This window comes from Oncorhynchus tshawytscha, unplaced genomic scaffold (assembly GCF_018296145.1).
Source record: "Oncorhynchus tshawytscha isolate Ot180627B unplaced genomic scaffold, Otsh_v2.0 Un_contig_917_pilon_pilon, whole genome shotgun sequence".
NCBI lineage: Eukaryota > Metazoa > Chordata > Actinopteri > Salmoniformes > Salmonidae > Oncorhynchus > Oncorhynchus tshawytscha.
In genome coordinates, this window is record NW_024608774.1 from 64,407 (window position 1) to 79,587 (window position 15,181).

At 44.6% G+C, this 15,181-nt stretch overlaps 2 protein-coding genes across 11 annotated transcripts in view; one reads left to right on the top strand and one right to left on the bottom strand.

Annotated features, from left to right (window-relative positions):
* The window catches only part of LOC112253201 (ankyrin-3), a gene marked incomplete at its 5' end in the record, with an annotated part of 64,511 nt that extends 61,338 nt beyond the window's left edge, over nt 1-3,173 (top strand). For all 10 annotated transcript variants that reach the window (XM_042313634.1, XM_042313636.1, XM_042313635.1 and 7 more), the window contains 1 exon segment: nt 1,736-3,173.
* A 7,747-nt stretch (nt 3,174-10,920) lies between these two features.
* Nucleotides 10,921-12,501, bottom strand: LOC112253573 (phytanoyl-CoA hydroxylase-interacting protein-like). The gene has a single exon (XM_042313645.1). It carries the CDS (start codon nt 12,328-12,330, stop codon nt 11,809-11,811), a length of 522 nt encoding a protein of 173 aa, XP_042169579.1. The 5' UTR covers nt 12,331-12,501; the 3' UTR covers nt 10,921-11,808.
* Nucleotides 12,502-15,181: the final 2,680 nt, after the last annotated feature.

Sequence of the window (15,181 nt, forward strand, 5' to 3'; positions counted from 1 at the left end):
TTATCCTGTCGGATCCAGGACAGGCTCAGTCTGGATCCATTATCCTGTTGTCTCCAGGACATGCTCAGTTTGGATCCATTATCCTGTCGGATCCAGCAACCGGCTGTCTGGATCCATTATCCTAACCCTAACCCTACTGACAACATGCTAACTCAGCCCTATAGAGATGACCCTACTGACAACATGCTAACTCAGACCCCTAGAGATGTGACTCTACTGACAACTTGCTAACTCAGCCCCCTAGACATGTGACCCTACTGACAACATGCTAACTCAGCCTCCTAGAGATGTGACCCTACTAACAGCATGCTAACTCAGCCCCCTAGAGATGTGACCCTATTGACAACATGCTAACTCAGCCCTCTAGAGATGTGACCCTACTGACAACGTGCCAACTCAGCCCTATATAGATGTGACCCTACTGACAACATGCTAACTCAGCCCCCTAGAGATGTGACCCTACTGACAACATGCTAACTCAGACCCTAGAGATGTGACTCTACTGACAACTTGCTAACTCAGCCCCCTAGACATGTGACCCTACTGACAACATGCTAACTCAGCCCCCTAGAGATGTGACCCTATTGACAACATGCTAACTCAGCCCTCTAGAGATGTGACCCTACTGACAACATGCCAACTCAGCCGTATATAGATGTGACCCTACTGACAATGTGCCAACTCAGCCCTATATAGATGTGACCCTACTGACAGCATGCTAACTCTGCCCTATATAGATGTGACCCTACTGACAACATGCCAACTCAGCCCTATATAGATGTGACCCTACTGACAACATGCTAACTCTGCCCTATATAGATGTGACCCTACTGACAACATGCTAACTCAGCCCCCTAGAGATGTGACCCTACTGACAACATGCTAACTCAGCCCCCTAGAGATGTGACCCTATTGACAACATGCTAACTCTGCCCTATATAGATGTGACCCTACTGACAACATGCTAACTCAGCCTCCTAGAGATGTGACCGTACTGACAACATGCTAACTCAGCCCCCTAGAGATGTGACCCTACTGACAACATGCTAACTCAGCCCCTAGAGATGTGACCCTACTGACAACATGCTAACTCAGCCTCCTAGAGATGTGACCCTATTGACAACATGCTAACTCTGCCCTATATAGATGTGACCCTACTGACAACATGCTAACTCAGCCCCTAGAGATGTGACCCTACTGACAACATGCTAACTCAGCCCCCTAGAGATGTGACCCTACTGACAACATGCTAACTCAGCCTCCTAGAGATGTGACCCTACTGACAACATGCTAACTCTGCCCTATATAGATGTGACCCTACTGACAACATGCTAACTCAGCCCCCTAGAGATGTGACCCTACTGACAACATGCTAACTCAGCCCCCTAGAGATGTGACCCTACTGACAACATGCTAACTCAGCCCCCTAGAGATGTGACCCTACTGACAACATGCTAACTCAGCCTCCTAGAGATGTGACCCTATTGACAACATGCTAACTCTGCCCTATATAGATGTGACCCTACTGACAACATGCTAACTCAGCCCCCTAGAGATGTGACCCTACTGACAACATGCTAACTCACACTTTCTGAGGGCCTTGCAGTCTTGTTAGTTTAGCTGGTTGGTGCAGTTGGTTAATCAAGAGAGACAAACTATTCACAACATACACAGTGGTGAGAGAATTAAACTCATGTTGATCTAAATCACCTATCATATGTTTTTTGTTTTGCAGGTTTGTTGATGTTTCATGACTTCCTGGAAGGGAGATGACTGGAACTTGAAGCAAGGAGAACAGCCAATCAGAACGTGTGTCTGCAGCTTTCACGTTAACGCATGGTTTTACAGCAAGACCACTTTATTTGATTTCGCATGAGCATGAAAAACTTACTTTTCTGTCCACAACCTGGGCTCCAGTCATGACCTGTTGTTACCACGGTGACAGGAGAACAGGGGTGTGGTCTGCTCCATCATGGCGTCAGGACAACAGTAGCCACGCCTCCAAGCATCTCTCGGACCAATGAGGTACAACAGGACGTTTGATTGACAGATTAGAGGAACACTTGGAGTCACCTTCTACAAGCCTTATATATTCTGTCCTGTAGCCACACCACTGGGGTGGGTGTATAATGTGGTTGTGTTTTTTAATAACAACGGGTGGTTTGGTTGTATATAAATGACACTGTAAAAACTTCTGAAGTTAGTCACTGATAGTTTGTTTTCTGCACTGGTAGGACAGCTTCGCAAAGCATTGGAATGAAATGCCTATATTGATTCCACCTTTATGAAAATGCTTGGGTGTTACTGCACATGTCTAATTATCAGCAGGAAATATTTGTCAAATCGAAATGGTAGCTTGATTTTAACCTAACTCCACTGCAACTCTCAAACATCACTTCTGTGAACATATTTCCTCAGAGTACTAATATTTTGATGCATGAGATTCACCTGGTTTGACTTAGTTTTCCTCATTTGCGAACATTGTATTATGAAATAAGGTGTTACTTCTATCAGTGTCTGTCTACTCTGCTCTGGTACTGACTGTTTTAAAGAGACATGAACACACAGCCACCTGGGGGACAGCAGGACAGAGAGGGAGACTTCATTCTAATGCTTTATGAGGGCCCACTGTGTAACATGGAATATGCCTCTACTATTAAAGACGTGGAGATATGAGAGCTCCCAATATATAATGTAGACTGACACATTGGAAAGGGTTAGAGAGGTATTACCCCAATATATAATATAGACTGACACATTGGAAAGGGTTAGAGAGGTATTACCCCAATATATAATATAGACTGACACATTGGAAAGGGTTAGAGAGTGTTTACCCCAATATATAATGTAGACTGACACATTGGAAAGGGTTAGAGAGGTATTACCCCAATATATAATGTAGACTGACACATTGGAAAGGGTTAACAGTTCTCATGCGTATTTGCTCCAAACCAATCATTGGTCATTATTTTAGCAGTGTAATGTTATGTTCTAAGCCTGCTGTAGTTTAAAGGGGCATTTTTTCTTTGGGGTTTGGTGCCATATTTCCTTCCGTTGATTCTCTTCATATGAGACCACCTAAAGCATTGATTGATGATCTGGTAACACATGACAACCAACATGGATGATCCCATTCATTATTTAAGCAGAAATAAATTGTGTTTAAACTGAAACAGTCTGAGGTTGTTTTCATCCATCTCTACAGTATGTTCCAAATACTTTGGGGGATTTTATTTAACAATTTAACAATTATTTAACAATATAATAACATACACATACATAATGTTTGAATAGTGTTCAGTTATGAGGTTGACTTACACTGAGAATACAAAACATTAGGAACACCTGCTCTTTCAATGACAGAAGGATCAGGTGAATCCAGGAGAAAGCAATGATCCCTTATTGATGTCACTTGTTAAATCCATTTCAATCAGTGTAGATGAAGGGGAGGAGACGGGTTAAAGAAGGATTTTAAGCCTTGAGTCAATTTTTGTATTTGTATTTATTATGGATCCCCATTAGTTCCTGCCAAGGCAGCAGCTACTCTTCCTGGGGTTTATTATGGATCCCCATTAGTTCCTGCCAAGGCAGCAGCTACTCTTCCTGGGGTTTATTATGGATCCCCATTAGTTCCTGCCAAGGCAGCAGCTACTCTTCCTGGGGTTTATTATGGATCCCCATTAGTTCCTGCCAAGGCAGCAGCTACTCTTCCTGGGGTTTATTATGGATCCCCATTAGTTTCTGCCAAGGCAGCAGCTACTCTTCCTGGGGTTTATTATGGGTCCCCATTAGTTCCTGCCAAGGCAGCAGCTACTCTTCCTGGGGTTTATTATGGATCCCCATAGTTCCTGCCAAGGCAGCAGCTACTCTTCCTGGGGTTTATTATGGATCCCCATTAGTTCCTGCCAAGGCAGCAGCTACTCTTCCTGGGGTTTATTATGGATCCCCATTAGTTTCTGCCAAGGCAGCAGCTACTCTTCCTGGGGTTTATTATGGGTCCCCATTAGTTCCTGCCAAGGCAGCAGCTACTCTACCTGGGGTTTATTATGGATCCCCATTAGTTCCTGCCAAGGCAGCAGCTACTCTTCCTGGGGTTTATTATGGATCCCCATTAGTTCCTGCCAAGGCAGCAGCTACTCTTCATGGGGTCTAGCATTATTAAGGCATTTATATACAATAAAAAATATTAAATGACATTACATTTCATAACACTTTTCACAACACATTGTGTTCCCTCAGGACACTACTCTACTATCACATATATACAATACAACATCCATGTGTACATGTGTGTAGAGACAGATTGTGTATGTGTGTGTAGAGACATGGATTGTGTATGTGGATTGTGTATGTGTAGAGACATGTATTGTGTATGTGTGTGTAGTGTACGTGTGTAGAGACATGGATTGTGTATGTGTGTGTAGAGACATGGACTGTGTATGTGTGTGTAGAGACATGGATTGTGTATGTGTGTGTAGAGACATGGATTGTGTATGTGTGTGTAGAGACGTGGTGTAGAGACATGGATTGTGTATGTGTGTGTAGAGACATGGATTGTGTGTGTGTGTGTAGACATGGATTGTGTGTGTGTGTAGAGACATGGATTGTGTGTGTGTGTGTAGAGACATGGATTGTGTATGTGTGTGTAGAGACATGGATTGTGTATGTGTGTGTAGAGACATGGATTGTGTATGTGTGTGTAGAGACATGGACTGTGTGTGTGTGTAGAGACATGGATTGTGTATGTGTGTGTAGAGACATGGACTGTGTGTGTGTGTGTAGAGACATGGATTGTGTATGTGTGTGTAGAGACATGGATTGTGTATGTGTGTGTAGAGACATGGATTGTGTGTGTGTGTGTAGTGTACGTGTGTGTAGAGACATGGATTGTGTGTGTGTGTGTAGTGTACGTGTGTGTAGAGACATGGATTGTGTGTGTGTGTGTAGTGTACGTGTGTGTAGAGACATGGATTGTGTATGTGTGCCGTTCAGAGGGTGACGTTTTAAGTGCCTTTGAGCAGGTATGGTAGCAGGTGCCAGACACACTGGTTTGTGTCAATAACTGCAATGCTGCTGGATTTTCACGCTCAGACAGTTTCCTGCGTGTAACAAGCATGAACGGTCCACCAGCCAAAGGACATCCAGCCAACTTGACAGAACTATGTGAACATGGGCTTTAGAGTCAACATGGGCCAGCATCGCTGTGGAAGTCTTTCAACACCTGGAGTCCATGCCCCGACGAACTGAGGCTGTTCTGAGGGCAAAAGGGAGTGCATCTCAATACCAGGAAGGTGTTCCTAATATTTTGTCCACTCAGTGTAGATGTAGCGTAGTTATTTCTGGACCGTTCAGTTGAGCAGCGCCTTCCACAGGTGGCGACGGGGGGTCACTGTCTACACATACATCATCACAACAAACCACCACAAACATTAACCACTCCGCTCTGTTGACGTTGCGGGAAGGAAGATGGCGGACAGTTCCAGTGAGAGCCATACTGACGGGGCTGCTAGCAGTTCATCTCCTCGTCTAACGTGTCCAAACCAGGCGTAGTCATTTCTCCAACTCGCTACAGAAAGAGGCCAGACTGTTGAACATCGAGATAGAAACATTCAGACAGAAATATACAGCAGGAGGAGAACAACAAACTTCTCATCTGTAGGTAGGCAGTCGCCTCTCTGTGCTACTGGTGGCTCTTAAACAATCTGATGGCCTTGAGATAGAAGCTGTTTATTAATCTGTCCTAGCTTTGATCTGTCCCAGCTCTCTGTCCCAGCTTTGATGCACCTGTACTGATCTCGCCTGCTGGCTGGATGGAAGCGGGGTGAACAGGCAGTGGCTCGGGTGGCTGAGGTCCTTGATGTTCTTTTTGGTCTTCCTGTGACATCGGGTGCTGTAGATGTCCTGGAGAGCAGGTAGTTTTCCCCCGGTGATGCGTTGGACAGACCGCACCACCCTCTGGAGAGCCTTGCGGTTGTGGGCGGTGCAGTTGCTGTACCAGGCGGTGATACAGCCCGACAGGATGCTCTCAATTGTGCACCTGTAAAAGTTAGTGAGGGTTTTCGGTGACAAGCCACATTTTTTCAGCCTCCTGAGGTTGAAGAGGTTGCTGTTGCGCTGTTGCGCCTTCTTCACCACACTGTCTGTGTGGGTGGACCATTTCAGTTTGTCGGTGATATGTACACAGAGGAACTTAAAACCTTCGACCTTCTCTACTGCTTTCCCGTCGATGTGGATAGGGGGTGCTCCCTTTGCTGTTTCCTGTTTCCGATCATCTCTTTTGTTTTGCTGACATTGAATGAGAGGTTATGTTCCTGACACCACACTCCGAGGGCCCTCACATCCTTGCTGTAGACCGTCTTGTGGTTGTTGGTAATCAAGCCAACCACTGTAGAGTCGTCTGCAAACTTGGTGATTGAGTTGGAGGAGTGCATGGCCACGCAGTAGTGGGTGAACAGGGAGTTCAGGAGAGGGCTGAGAATGAACCCTTGTGGTGCCCCAGTGTTGAGGATCAGCTGAGTGGAGATGTTGTTTCCTACCTTCACCACCTGGGGGCGGCCCGTCAGGAAGTCCAGGACCCATTTGCACAGGACAGGGTCGAGAACCAGGGTCTCAAGCTTAATGATGAGTTTGGAGGGTACTATGGTGTTGCAAAAATCACTGAAGCTGGAGTCTCATATCTCCCTCTCTTTAACTTTAAGCATCAGCTGTCAGAGCAGCTTACCGATCACTGTACCTGTACACAGCCCATCTGTAAATAGCCCACCCAACTACCTCATCCCCATATTGTTATTTTCCTCTTGCACCCCAGTATCTCTATTTGGACATCATCATCTGCACATCTACCATTCCAGTGTTAATGCTAAATTATAATTATTTCACCTCTATGGCCTATTTATTGCCTTACCTCCTACTCTTCTACATTTGCACACACTGTACATAGATTTTTCTATTGTGTTATTGACTGTACGTTTGTTTATGTGTAACTCTGTGTTGTTTTTGTCTCACTACTTTGCTTTATCTTGGCCAGGTCGCAGTTGTAAATGAGAACTTGTTCTCAACTGGCCTACCTGGTTAAATAAAGGTTAAATATTTTTCTTTTTTTTAAATTAAAATGCTGAGCTGTAGTCAATGAACAGCATTCTTACATAGGCACTCCTCTTGTCCAGATGGGATAGGGCAGTGTGCAGGCGATTGCATCGTCTGTGGATCTATTGGGGCGGTAAGAAAATTGGAGTGGGTCTAGGGTAACAGGTGATATGATCCTTGACTAGTCTCTCAAAGCACTTTGTGACGACAGAAGTGAGTGCTACGGGCCATGGTCATTTAGTTCAGTTACCTTAGCTTTCTTGGGAACAATTTTCTTAAATTTGACTTTACCAGGCAAGTCAGTTAAGAACAAATTCTTATTTTCAATGACAGCCTAGGAACAGTCGGTTAACTGCCTTGTTCAGGGGCAGAACAACCTGCAACCAAAAGGGTTCTACCTGCAACCAAAGGAGTTATGGGTTCTACCTGCAACCAAAATAGTTCTACCTGCAACCAAAATAGTTCTACCTGGAAACAAAAGAGTTCTACCTGCAACCAAAAGGGTTCTACCTGCAACCAAAAGAGTTCTACCTGGAACAAAAACGGTTCTACCTGCAACCAAAGGAGTTATGGGTTCTACCTGCAACCAAAAGAGTTCTACCTGCAACCAAAAGAGTTGCACCTGTAACCAAAAGAGTTCTAACTGCAACCAAAATAGCTGCACCTGCAACCAAAAGAGGTCTACCTGCAACCAACAGGGTTCTACCTGCAACCAAAAGAGTTCTACCTGCAACCAAAAGGGTTCTACCTGCAACCAAAAGAGTTCTACCTGCAACCAAAATAGCTGCACCTGCAACCAAAAGAGGTCTACCTGCAACCAACAGGGTTCTACCTGCAACCAAAAGAGTTCTACCTGCAACCAAAAGGGTTCTACCTGCAACCAAAAGAGTTCTACCTGCAACCAAAGGGTTCTACCTGGAACCAAAAGAGTTCTCCCTGCAACCAAAAGGGTTCTACCTGGAACCAAAATAGTTATACCTGGACACAAAAGGGTTCTACCTGGAACCAAAAGAGTTCTACCTGCAACCAAAAGGGTTCTACCTGGAACCAAAAGAGTTCTACCTGCAACCAAAAGAGTTCTACCTGGAACCAAAAGAGTTCTGGGTTCTACCTGCAACCAAAATAGTTTACCTGAAACCAAAAGAGTTCTACCTGGAACCAAAAGAGTTCTAACTGGAACCAAACGAGTTCTACCTGCAACCAGAAGAGTTCTACCTGCAACCAAAAGAGTTCTACCTGGAACCAAAAGAGTTCTACCTGCAACCAAAAGAGTTCTACTTGCAACCAAAGGAGTTGCACCTGCAACCAAAATAGTTCTACCTGCAACCAAAAGGGTTCTACCTGCAACCAAAGGAGTTATGGGTTCTACCTGCAACCAAAATAGTTCTACCTGCAACCAAAATAGTTCTACCTGAAAACAAAAGAGTTCTACCTGCAACCAAAAGGGTTCTACCTGCAACCAAAAGAGTTCTACCTGGAACAAAAAGTGTTCTACCTGCAACCAAAGGAGTTATGGGTTCTACCTGCAACCAAAAGAGTTGCACCTGCAACCAAAAGAGTTCTACCTGCAACCAAAATAGCTGCACCTGCAACCAAAAGAGGTCTACCTGCAACCAACAGGGTTCTACCTGCAACCAAAAGAGTTCTACCTGCAACCAAAAGGGTTCTACCTGCAACCAAAAGAGTTCTACCTGCAACCAAAAGAGTTCTACCTGCAACCAAAAGGGTTCTACCTGCAACCAAAAGAGTTCTACCTGCAACCAAAAGGGTTCTACCTGGAACCAAAAGAGTTCTACCTGCAACCAAAAGAGTTCTACCTGGAACCAAAAGAGTTCTGGGTTCTACCTGCAACCAAAATAGTTTACCTGAAACCAAAAGAGTTCTACCTGGAACCAAAAGAGTTCTAACTGGAACCAAAAGAGTTCTGGGTTCTACCTGCAACCAAAAGAGTTTACCTGGAACCAAAAGGGTTCTACCTGCAACCAAAGGAGTTATGGGTTGTAACTGCAACCAAAAGAGTTCTACCTGGAACCAAAAGGGTTCTACCTGGAACCAAAGGAGTTCTACCTGCAACCAAAAGGGTTCTACCTGGAACCAAAAGAGTTCTACCTGCAACCAAAAGAGTTGCACCTGTACCCAAAAGAGTTCTACCTGCAACCAAAAGACCTGCACCTGCAACCAAAAGAGTTCTACCTGCAACCAAAAGAGTTCTACCTGCAACCAAAAGGGTTCTACCTGCAACCAAAAGAGTTCTACCTGCAACCAAAAGAGGTCTACCTGCAACCAACAGGGTTCTACCTGCAACCAAAAGAGTTCTACCTGGAAACAAAAGGGTTCTACCTGGAACCAAAATAGTTCTACCTGCAACCAAAAGGGATCTACATGCAACCAAAATAGTTCTACCTGCAACCAAAAGGGTTCTACCTGGAACCAAAAGAGTTCTACCTGCAACCAAAATGGTTCTACCTGCAACCAAAAGAGTTCTACCTGCAACCAAAGGGTTCTACCTGGAACCAAAAGAGTTCTACCTGCAACCAAAAGGGTTCTACCTGGAACCAAAATAGTTCTACCTGGACCCAAAAGGGTTCTACCTGGAACCAAAAGAGTTCTACCTGCAACCAAAAGGGTTCTACCTGGAACCAAAAGAGTTCTACCTGCAACCAAAAGAGTTGCACCTGCAACCAAAAGAGTTCTACCTGGAACCAAAAGAGTTCTACCTGCAACCAAAAGAGTTGCACCTGCAACCAAAAGAGTTCTACCTGGAACCAAAAGAGTTCTGGGTTCTACCTGCAACCAAAATAGTTTACCTGGAACCAAAAGAGTTCTACCTGGAACCAAAATAGTTCTGGGTTCTACCTGCAACCAAAAGAGTTATGGGTTCTACATGCAACCAAAAGAGTTCTACCTGGAACCAAAAGGGTTCTACCTGGAACCAAAAGAGTTCTACCTGCAACCAAAAGAGTTGCACCTGCAACCAAAAGAGTTCTACCTGCAACCAAAATAGTTTACCTGGAACCAAAAGAGTTCTACCTGGAACCAAAAGAGGTCTAACTGGAACCAAAAGAGTTCTGGGTTCTACCTGCAACCAAAAGAGTTTACCTGGAACCAAAAGAGTTCTACCTGCAACCAAAAGGGTTCTACCTGGAACCAAAAGAGTTCTACCTGGAAACAAGAGTTCTACCTACAACCAAAAGGGTTCTACCTGGAAACAAAAATGTTTCTACCTGGAACCAAAAGGTTTCTTTAAAGGGGACAGCTTCAGATCCATTTTAGGTTCTAGATAGCACCTTGTTTTCTAAGTGTGTACGGCATGAGACACCGCTATAAATGGCTCAAAATTCAACTCTGTGCAAGCCTGCCCTGTCATCAAGAATCCACAATCAGAAACATGTCAGATTGTACTGTAACAGTTGACTGCAGTAGAATTCACTCTTGTTTTGTGTCTCTGCATGACAACCAACATCAACTGTTGAATTGTTGTGCTACAGTCAGCTGTGGTTAAATGTGACACATTTCTATCCGATCATGTGTCTTGGTCAGGATCTGTTGTACACATCCTTAGATACACGACCAGTTTGAATGTTGGCTTTACCACATGCTCATTTAGCATTTACTGACTTACCAGTTTGAATGTTGGCTTTACCACACACTCATTTAGCATTTACTGACTTACCAGTTTGAATGTTAGCTTTACCACACGCTCACTTAGCTTTTACTGACGTAACAGTTATTTTGTTTAGAATGTTTCTAATCTATCCTTTGGCTATGATCAAAGTCTGGTTCACTTATTTTTTATACAGTAAAAATAAAATGTTCTATCTTTGTTTTGAGATGTTTATTATGTTGAACACAGGATAATGTGGTTTCTGTTAATGATTGCAATACATATAACACAGAACCCATCAGACAACAATGAGGATGTGAAGACATCAGACTGACATCAGTGTAATGCTGCAACCTGCCATGCTTCAGGCTGGGATTCAATCCCATTGCGGGTTATAGGTATTGTTCCTTCATTCGTGGAGATCCCATTCACTGTAAACGCTGAATATGTCAGCTCCGTAGGAACTTGTCTTTAAAAACCGCAATACCTATAACCCACGATCGGAATGAATCACTACCGTAGAATCATCCAGAAATCACATTCCATTACAAGACCATGTTACGTAATACTAATCCATTATGCCTTGTTGAAGCTGTTACCACGGCTTGTTTCTAGCAGCTTGGTCAAGGTGTTGTTACCTTTGGCATATCATTACATTGCACCTGTATAATATGACTGTTAGACTGTTAATATGTATAATATGACTGTTAGAATCACCACAGCCAATAGGGTTAGAGAGTCACCACAGCCAGTAGGGTTGGAGAATTATCACAGCCAGTAGGGTTAGAGAGTCACCACAGCCAATAGGGTTAGAGAATCACCACAGCCAATAGGGTTAGAGAATCATCACTGCCAGTAGGGTTAGAGAATCACCACAACCAGCAGGGTTAGAGAATCACCACAGCCAATAGGGTTAGAGAATCATCAGAGCCAGTAGGGTTAGAGAATCACCACAGCCAGTAGGGTTAGAGAATCACCACAGCCAATAGGGTTAGAGAATCACCACAGCCAATAGGATTAGAGAATCACCACAGCCAATAGGGTTAGAGAAGTATTATTATCCGTAGAACTGCAGGGACCTCGTAGTAACGCCCCCTTCCTCCCCCACAGTTTGCTGGTTAGCGTCCCACGCTGATGTTGCAGGTCTTGCAACTGGGGTCCTTCTTAGCATTGATGGTGGACATGCTACTGAGCTGGTGTCCTTGGATCTCCTCCACGCTGCCTAGGGCCAGGTCCACGGGCTCGGTGTAAATCACCTCCAGAATCACATCCTGGGCGTGGTGGAACACCAGCCCCCCCTCCTCCTCCTCCTGGGTGCATGTCAGGAAGCAGTTGTCTAAGATGTCCAGCGCCGGGAGGCGGCCCTTACAGAATCGGTCCCCTGGGGAGCCCTCTGGGGCCAGCACCAGGATCACGTAGTGGTAGGCTGTGTACATGCAGTAGAAGTCCCCGAAGTACAGGTTGGTCTTGGGGTTGAACAGGACCTCGGCCTGGATCTCGAAGCGGTAGCGTCCGTAGGGGGAGTCCTGGGGGGGCTTGCCTGTGTTGAACTCTGTGTTGCAGCTGAAGTAGATGCCTTCCAGCTTGCCACTGATGGGAGAGCCGTGGCTGCCACTGTTGTCCTTTACAGTCGGGAGCATCCGGTTGTCCTGTGTCTCTCTGGAACCACAAGAGGGGCTTATCACCACACCAGACCACGTTAATCAACCAGCATGCAAACACTATCAAACACAGAGACAGACAATCAGCAAGGGAACAGAACTCTGAGTCTACAACAGAACAGAACTCTGCTCTCCCAAGAAACAAAGAGATATTCTGTTGAATCTGACAATTACTCTTAATGGTTGTACAGTAGTCTCAAATAAAACTGTGAAGGACCAGCTTTTTTCCATCTACGTAACATTGCAAAAATCAGAAACTTTCTGTCCAAAAATGATGCAGAAAAATTAATCCATGCTTTTGTTACTTCTAGGTTAGACTACTGCAATGCTCTACTTTCCGGCTACCCGGATAAAGCACTAAATAAACTTCAGTTAGTGCTAAATACGGCTGCTAGAATCCTGACTAGAACCAAAAGAATGGATCATATTACTCCAGTGCTAGCCTCCCTACACTGGCTTCCTGTCAAGGCAAGGGCTGATTTCACGGTTTTACAGCTAACCTACAAAACATTACATGGGCTTGCTCCTACCTATCTCCCCGATCTGGTCCTGCCGTACATACCTACACGTACGCTACGGTCACAAGACGCAGGCCTCCTAATTGTCCCTAGAATTTCTAAGCAAACAGCTTGAGGCATGGCTTTCTCCTATAGAGCTCCATTTTTATGAAACGGTCTGCCTACCCATGTGAGAGACGCAGACTCTGTCTCAACCTACTGAGGACTCATCTCTTCAGTGGGTCATATGATAGAGTGTAGTCTGGCCCAGGAGTGTGAAGGTGAACGGAAAGGCTCTGGAGCAACGAACCGCCCTTGCTGTCTCTGCCTGGCCGGTTCCCCTCTTTCCACTGGGATTCTCTGCCTCTAACCCTATTACAGGGGCTGAGTCACTGGCTTACTGGTGCTCTTTCATGCCGTCCCTAGGAAGTGTGCATCACTTGAGTGGGTTGAGTCACTGATGTGATCTTCCTGTCTGGGTTGGCGCCCCCCCTTGTGTTGTGCCGTGGTGGAGATATTTGTGGGCTATACTCAACCTTGTCTCAGGATGGTAAGTTGGTGGTTGAAGATATCCCTCTAGTAGTGTGGGGGCTGTGCTTTGGCAAAGTGGGTGGGGTTATATCCTTCCTGTTTGGCCCCGTCCGGGGGTATCATCGGATGGGGCCACAGTGTCTCCTGACCCCTCCTGTCTCAGCCTCCAGTATTTATGCTGCAGTAGTTTATGTGTCGGGGGGCTAGGGTCAGTTTGTTATATCTGGAGTACTTCTCCTGTCTTATCCGGTGTCCTGTGTGAATTTAAGTATGCTCTCTCTAATTCTCTCTTTCTCTCTTTCTTTCTCTCTCTCGGAGGACCTGAGCTCTAGGGCCATGCCTCAGGACTACCTGGCATGATGACTCCTTGCTGTCCCCAGTCCACCTGGCCGTGCTGCTGCTCCAGTTTCAACTGTTCTGCCTGTGATTATTATTATTTGACAATGCTGGTAATTTATGAACATTTGAACATCTTGACCATGTTCTGTTATAATCTCCACCTGGCACAGCCAGAAGAGGACTGGCCACCCCACATAGCCTGGTTCCTCTCTAGGTTTCTTCCTAGGTTTTGGCCTTTCTAGGGAGTTTTTCCTAGCCAACGTGCTTCAACACCTGCATTGCTTGCTGTTTGGGGTTTTAGGCTGGGATTCTGTACAGCACTTTGAGATATCAGCTGATGTACGAAGGGCTATATAAATACATTTGATTTGATTTGATTTGCCTCTCCTGGTCAACGTTGAGAATCAGTCATTTGACAGATACTGAGAGAGGTAAGAGATTCCATAATGCAGAACCAGAAGCTGTCAGTCTCTGCTGAGGAGGAGAGGCTTTGACCTGAGTGCTCTTCACTGTGATAATGAGATGATACTATAAATAATTAACCAGATCAGATATTTAGATCTGAATGATACTATAAATAAAAAAACAGATCAGATATTAATATCTGAATAATAGTATAAATAAAAAACCAGATCAGATATTTATATCTGAATAATACTATAAATAAAAAAACAGATCAGATATTTATATCTGAATAATACTATAAATTAAAAACCAGATCAGATATTTGTATCTGAATAATACTATAAATAATTAACCAGATCCGATATTTTCAGTGCTACATTAGTCTGTTACTGGCTGTTGTCTGGACCACAGGAAAGCGATATTGTTATCAGTACAACTATTTATCCTTTATTTAACTAGGCAAGTCAGTTAAGAACAAATTCTTGGGGGGACAAAATGGCGCCGTAGAGAGAACACGGTGTTTCAGCGAGCTCTCGTGGCATTCGTAAATTTATATTCTTACATTAATCTCCTAGCTTGAAAAAGTGGTAGAATTGGCTAAATAAGTTACCATATAATGAGTCTTGATGACTATTTCGCAAAAATCTCAGACAACATGCCCAATAGAACTACTAAGAAGTCGACCAAAACCACCACCCTTGTGGATGTGCATGAGGAGCTAGCTAACGTTAGCGAAGCTAACACCATTGCGGATCCAGGCACAATGGACCTGATGATTCAAAAGATGACTGATAACATTACTAAAGTGATCGATGCTAAGATAAGAACGGTCTTGGAAGCAATAGCAGGCCATTCAGCTGAAATACAGAGCGTTGTGAAACGTGTTGTTGAGGCGGAAGGAAGAATTGCTGCAGTGGAAACTTCAACTACATCTATGGACGCTAAGATAAAAGCACTTGAGAAACAGGTGCGCGAAATGGCGGAGCACATTGACGACTTGGATAATCGAGGACGCAGATGCAATATTCGTGTTGTGGGACTCCCGGAAAATTCTGAAG

Bases quoted from the DNA above. Each gene is read 5' to 3' on its own strand.
- LOC112253573 (XM_042313645.1), bottom strand. From the start codon at position 12,330: ATGCTCCCGACTGTAAAGGACAACAGTGGCAGCCACGGCTCTCCCATC.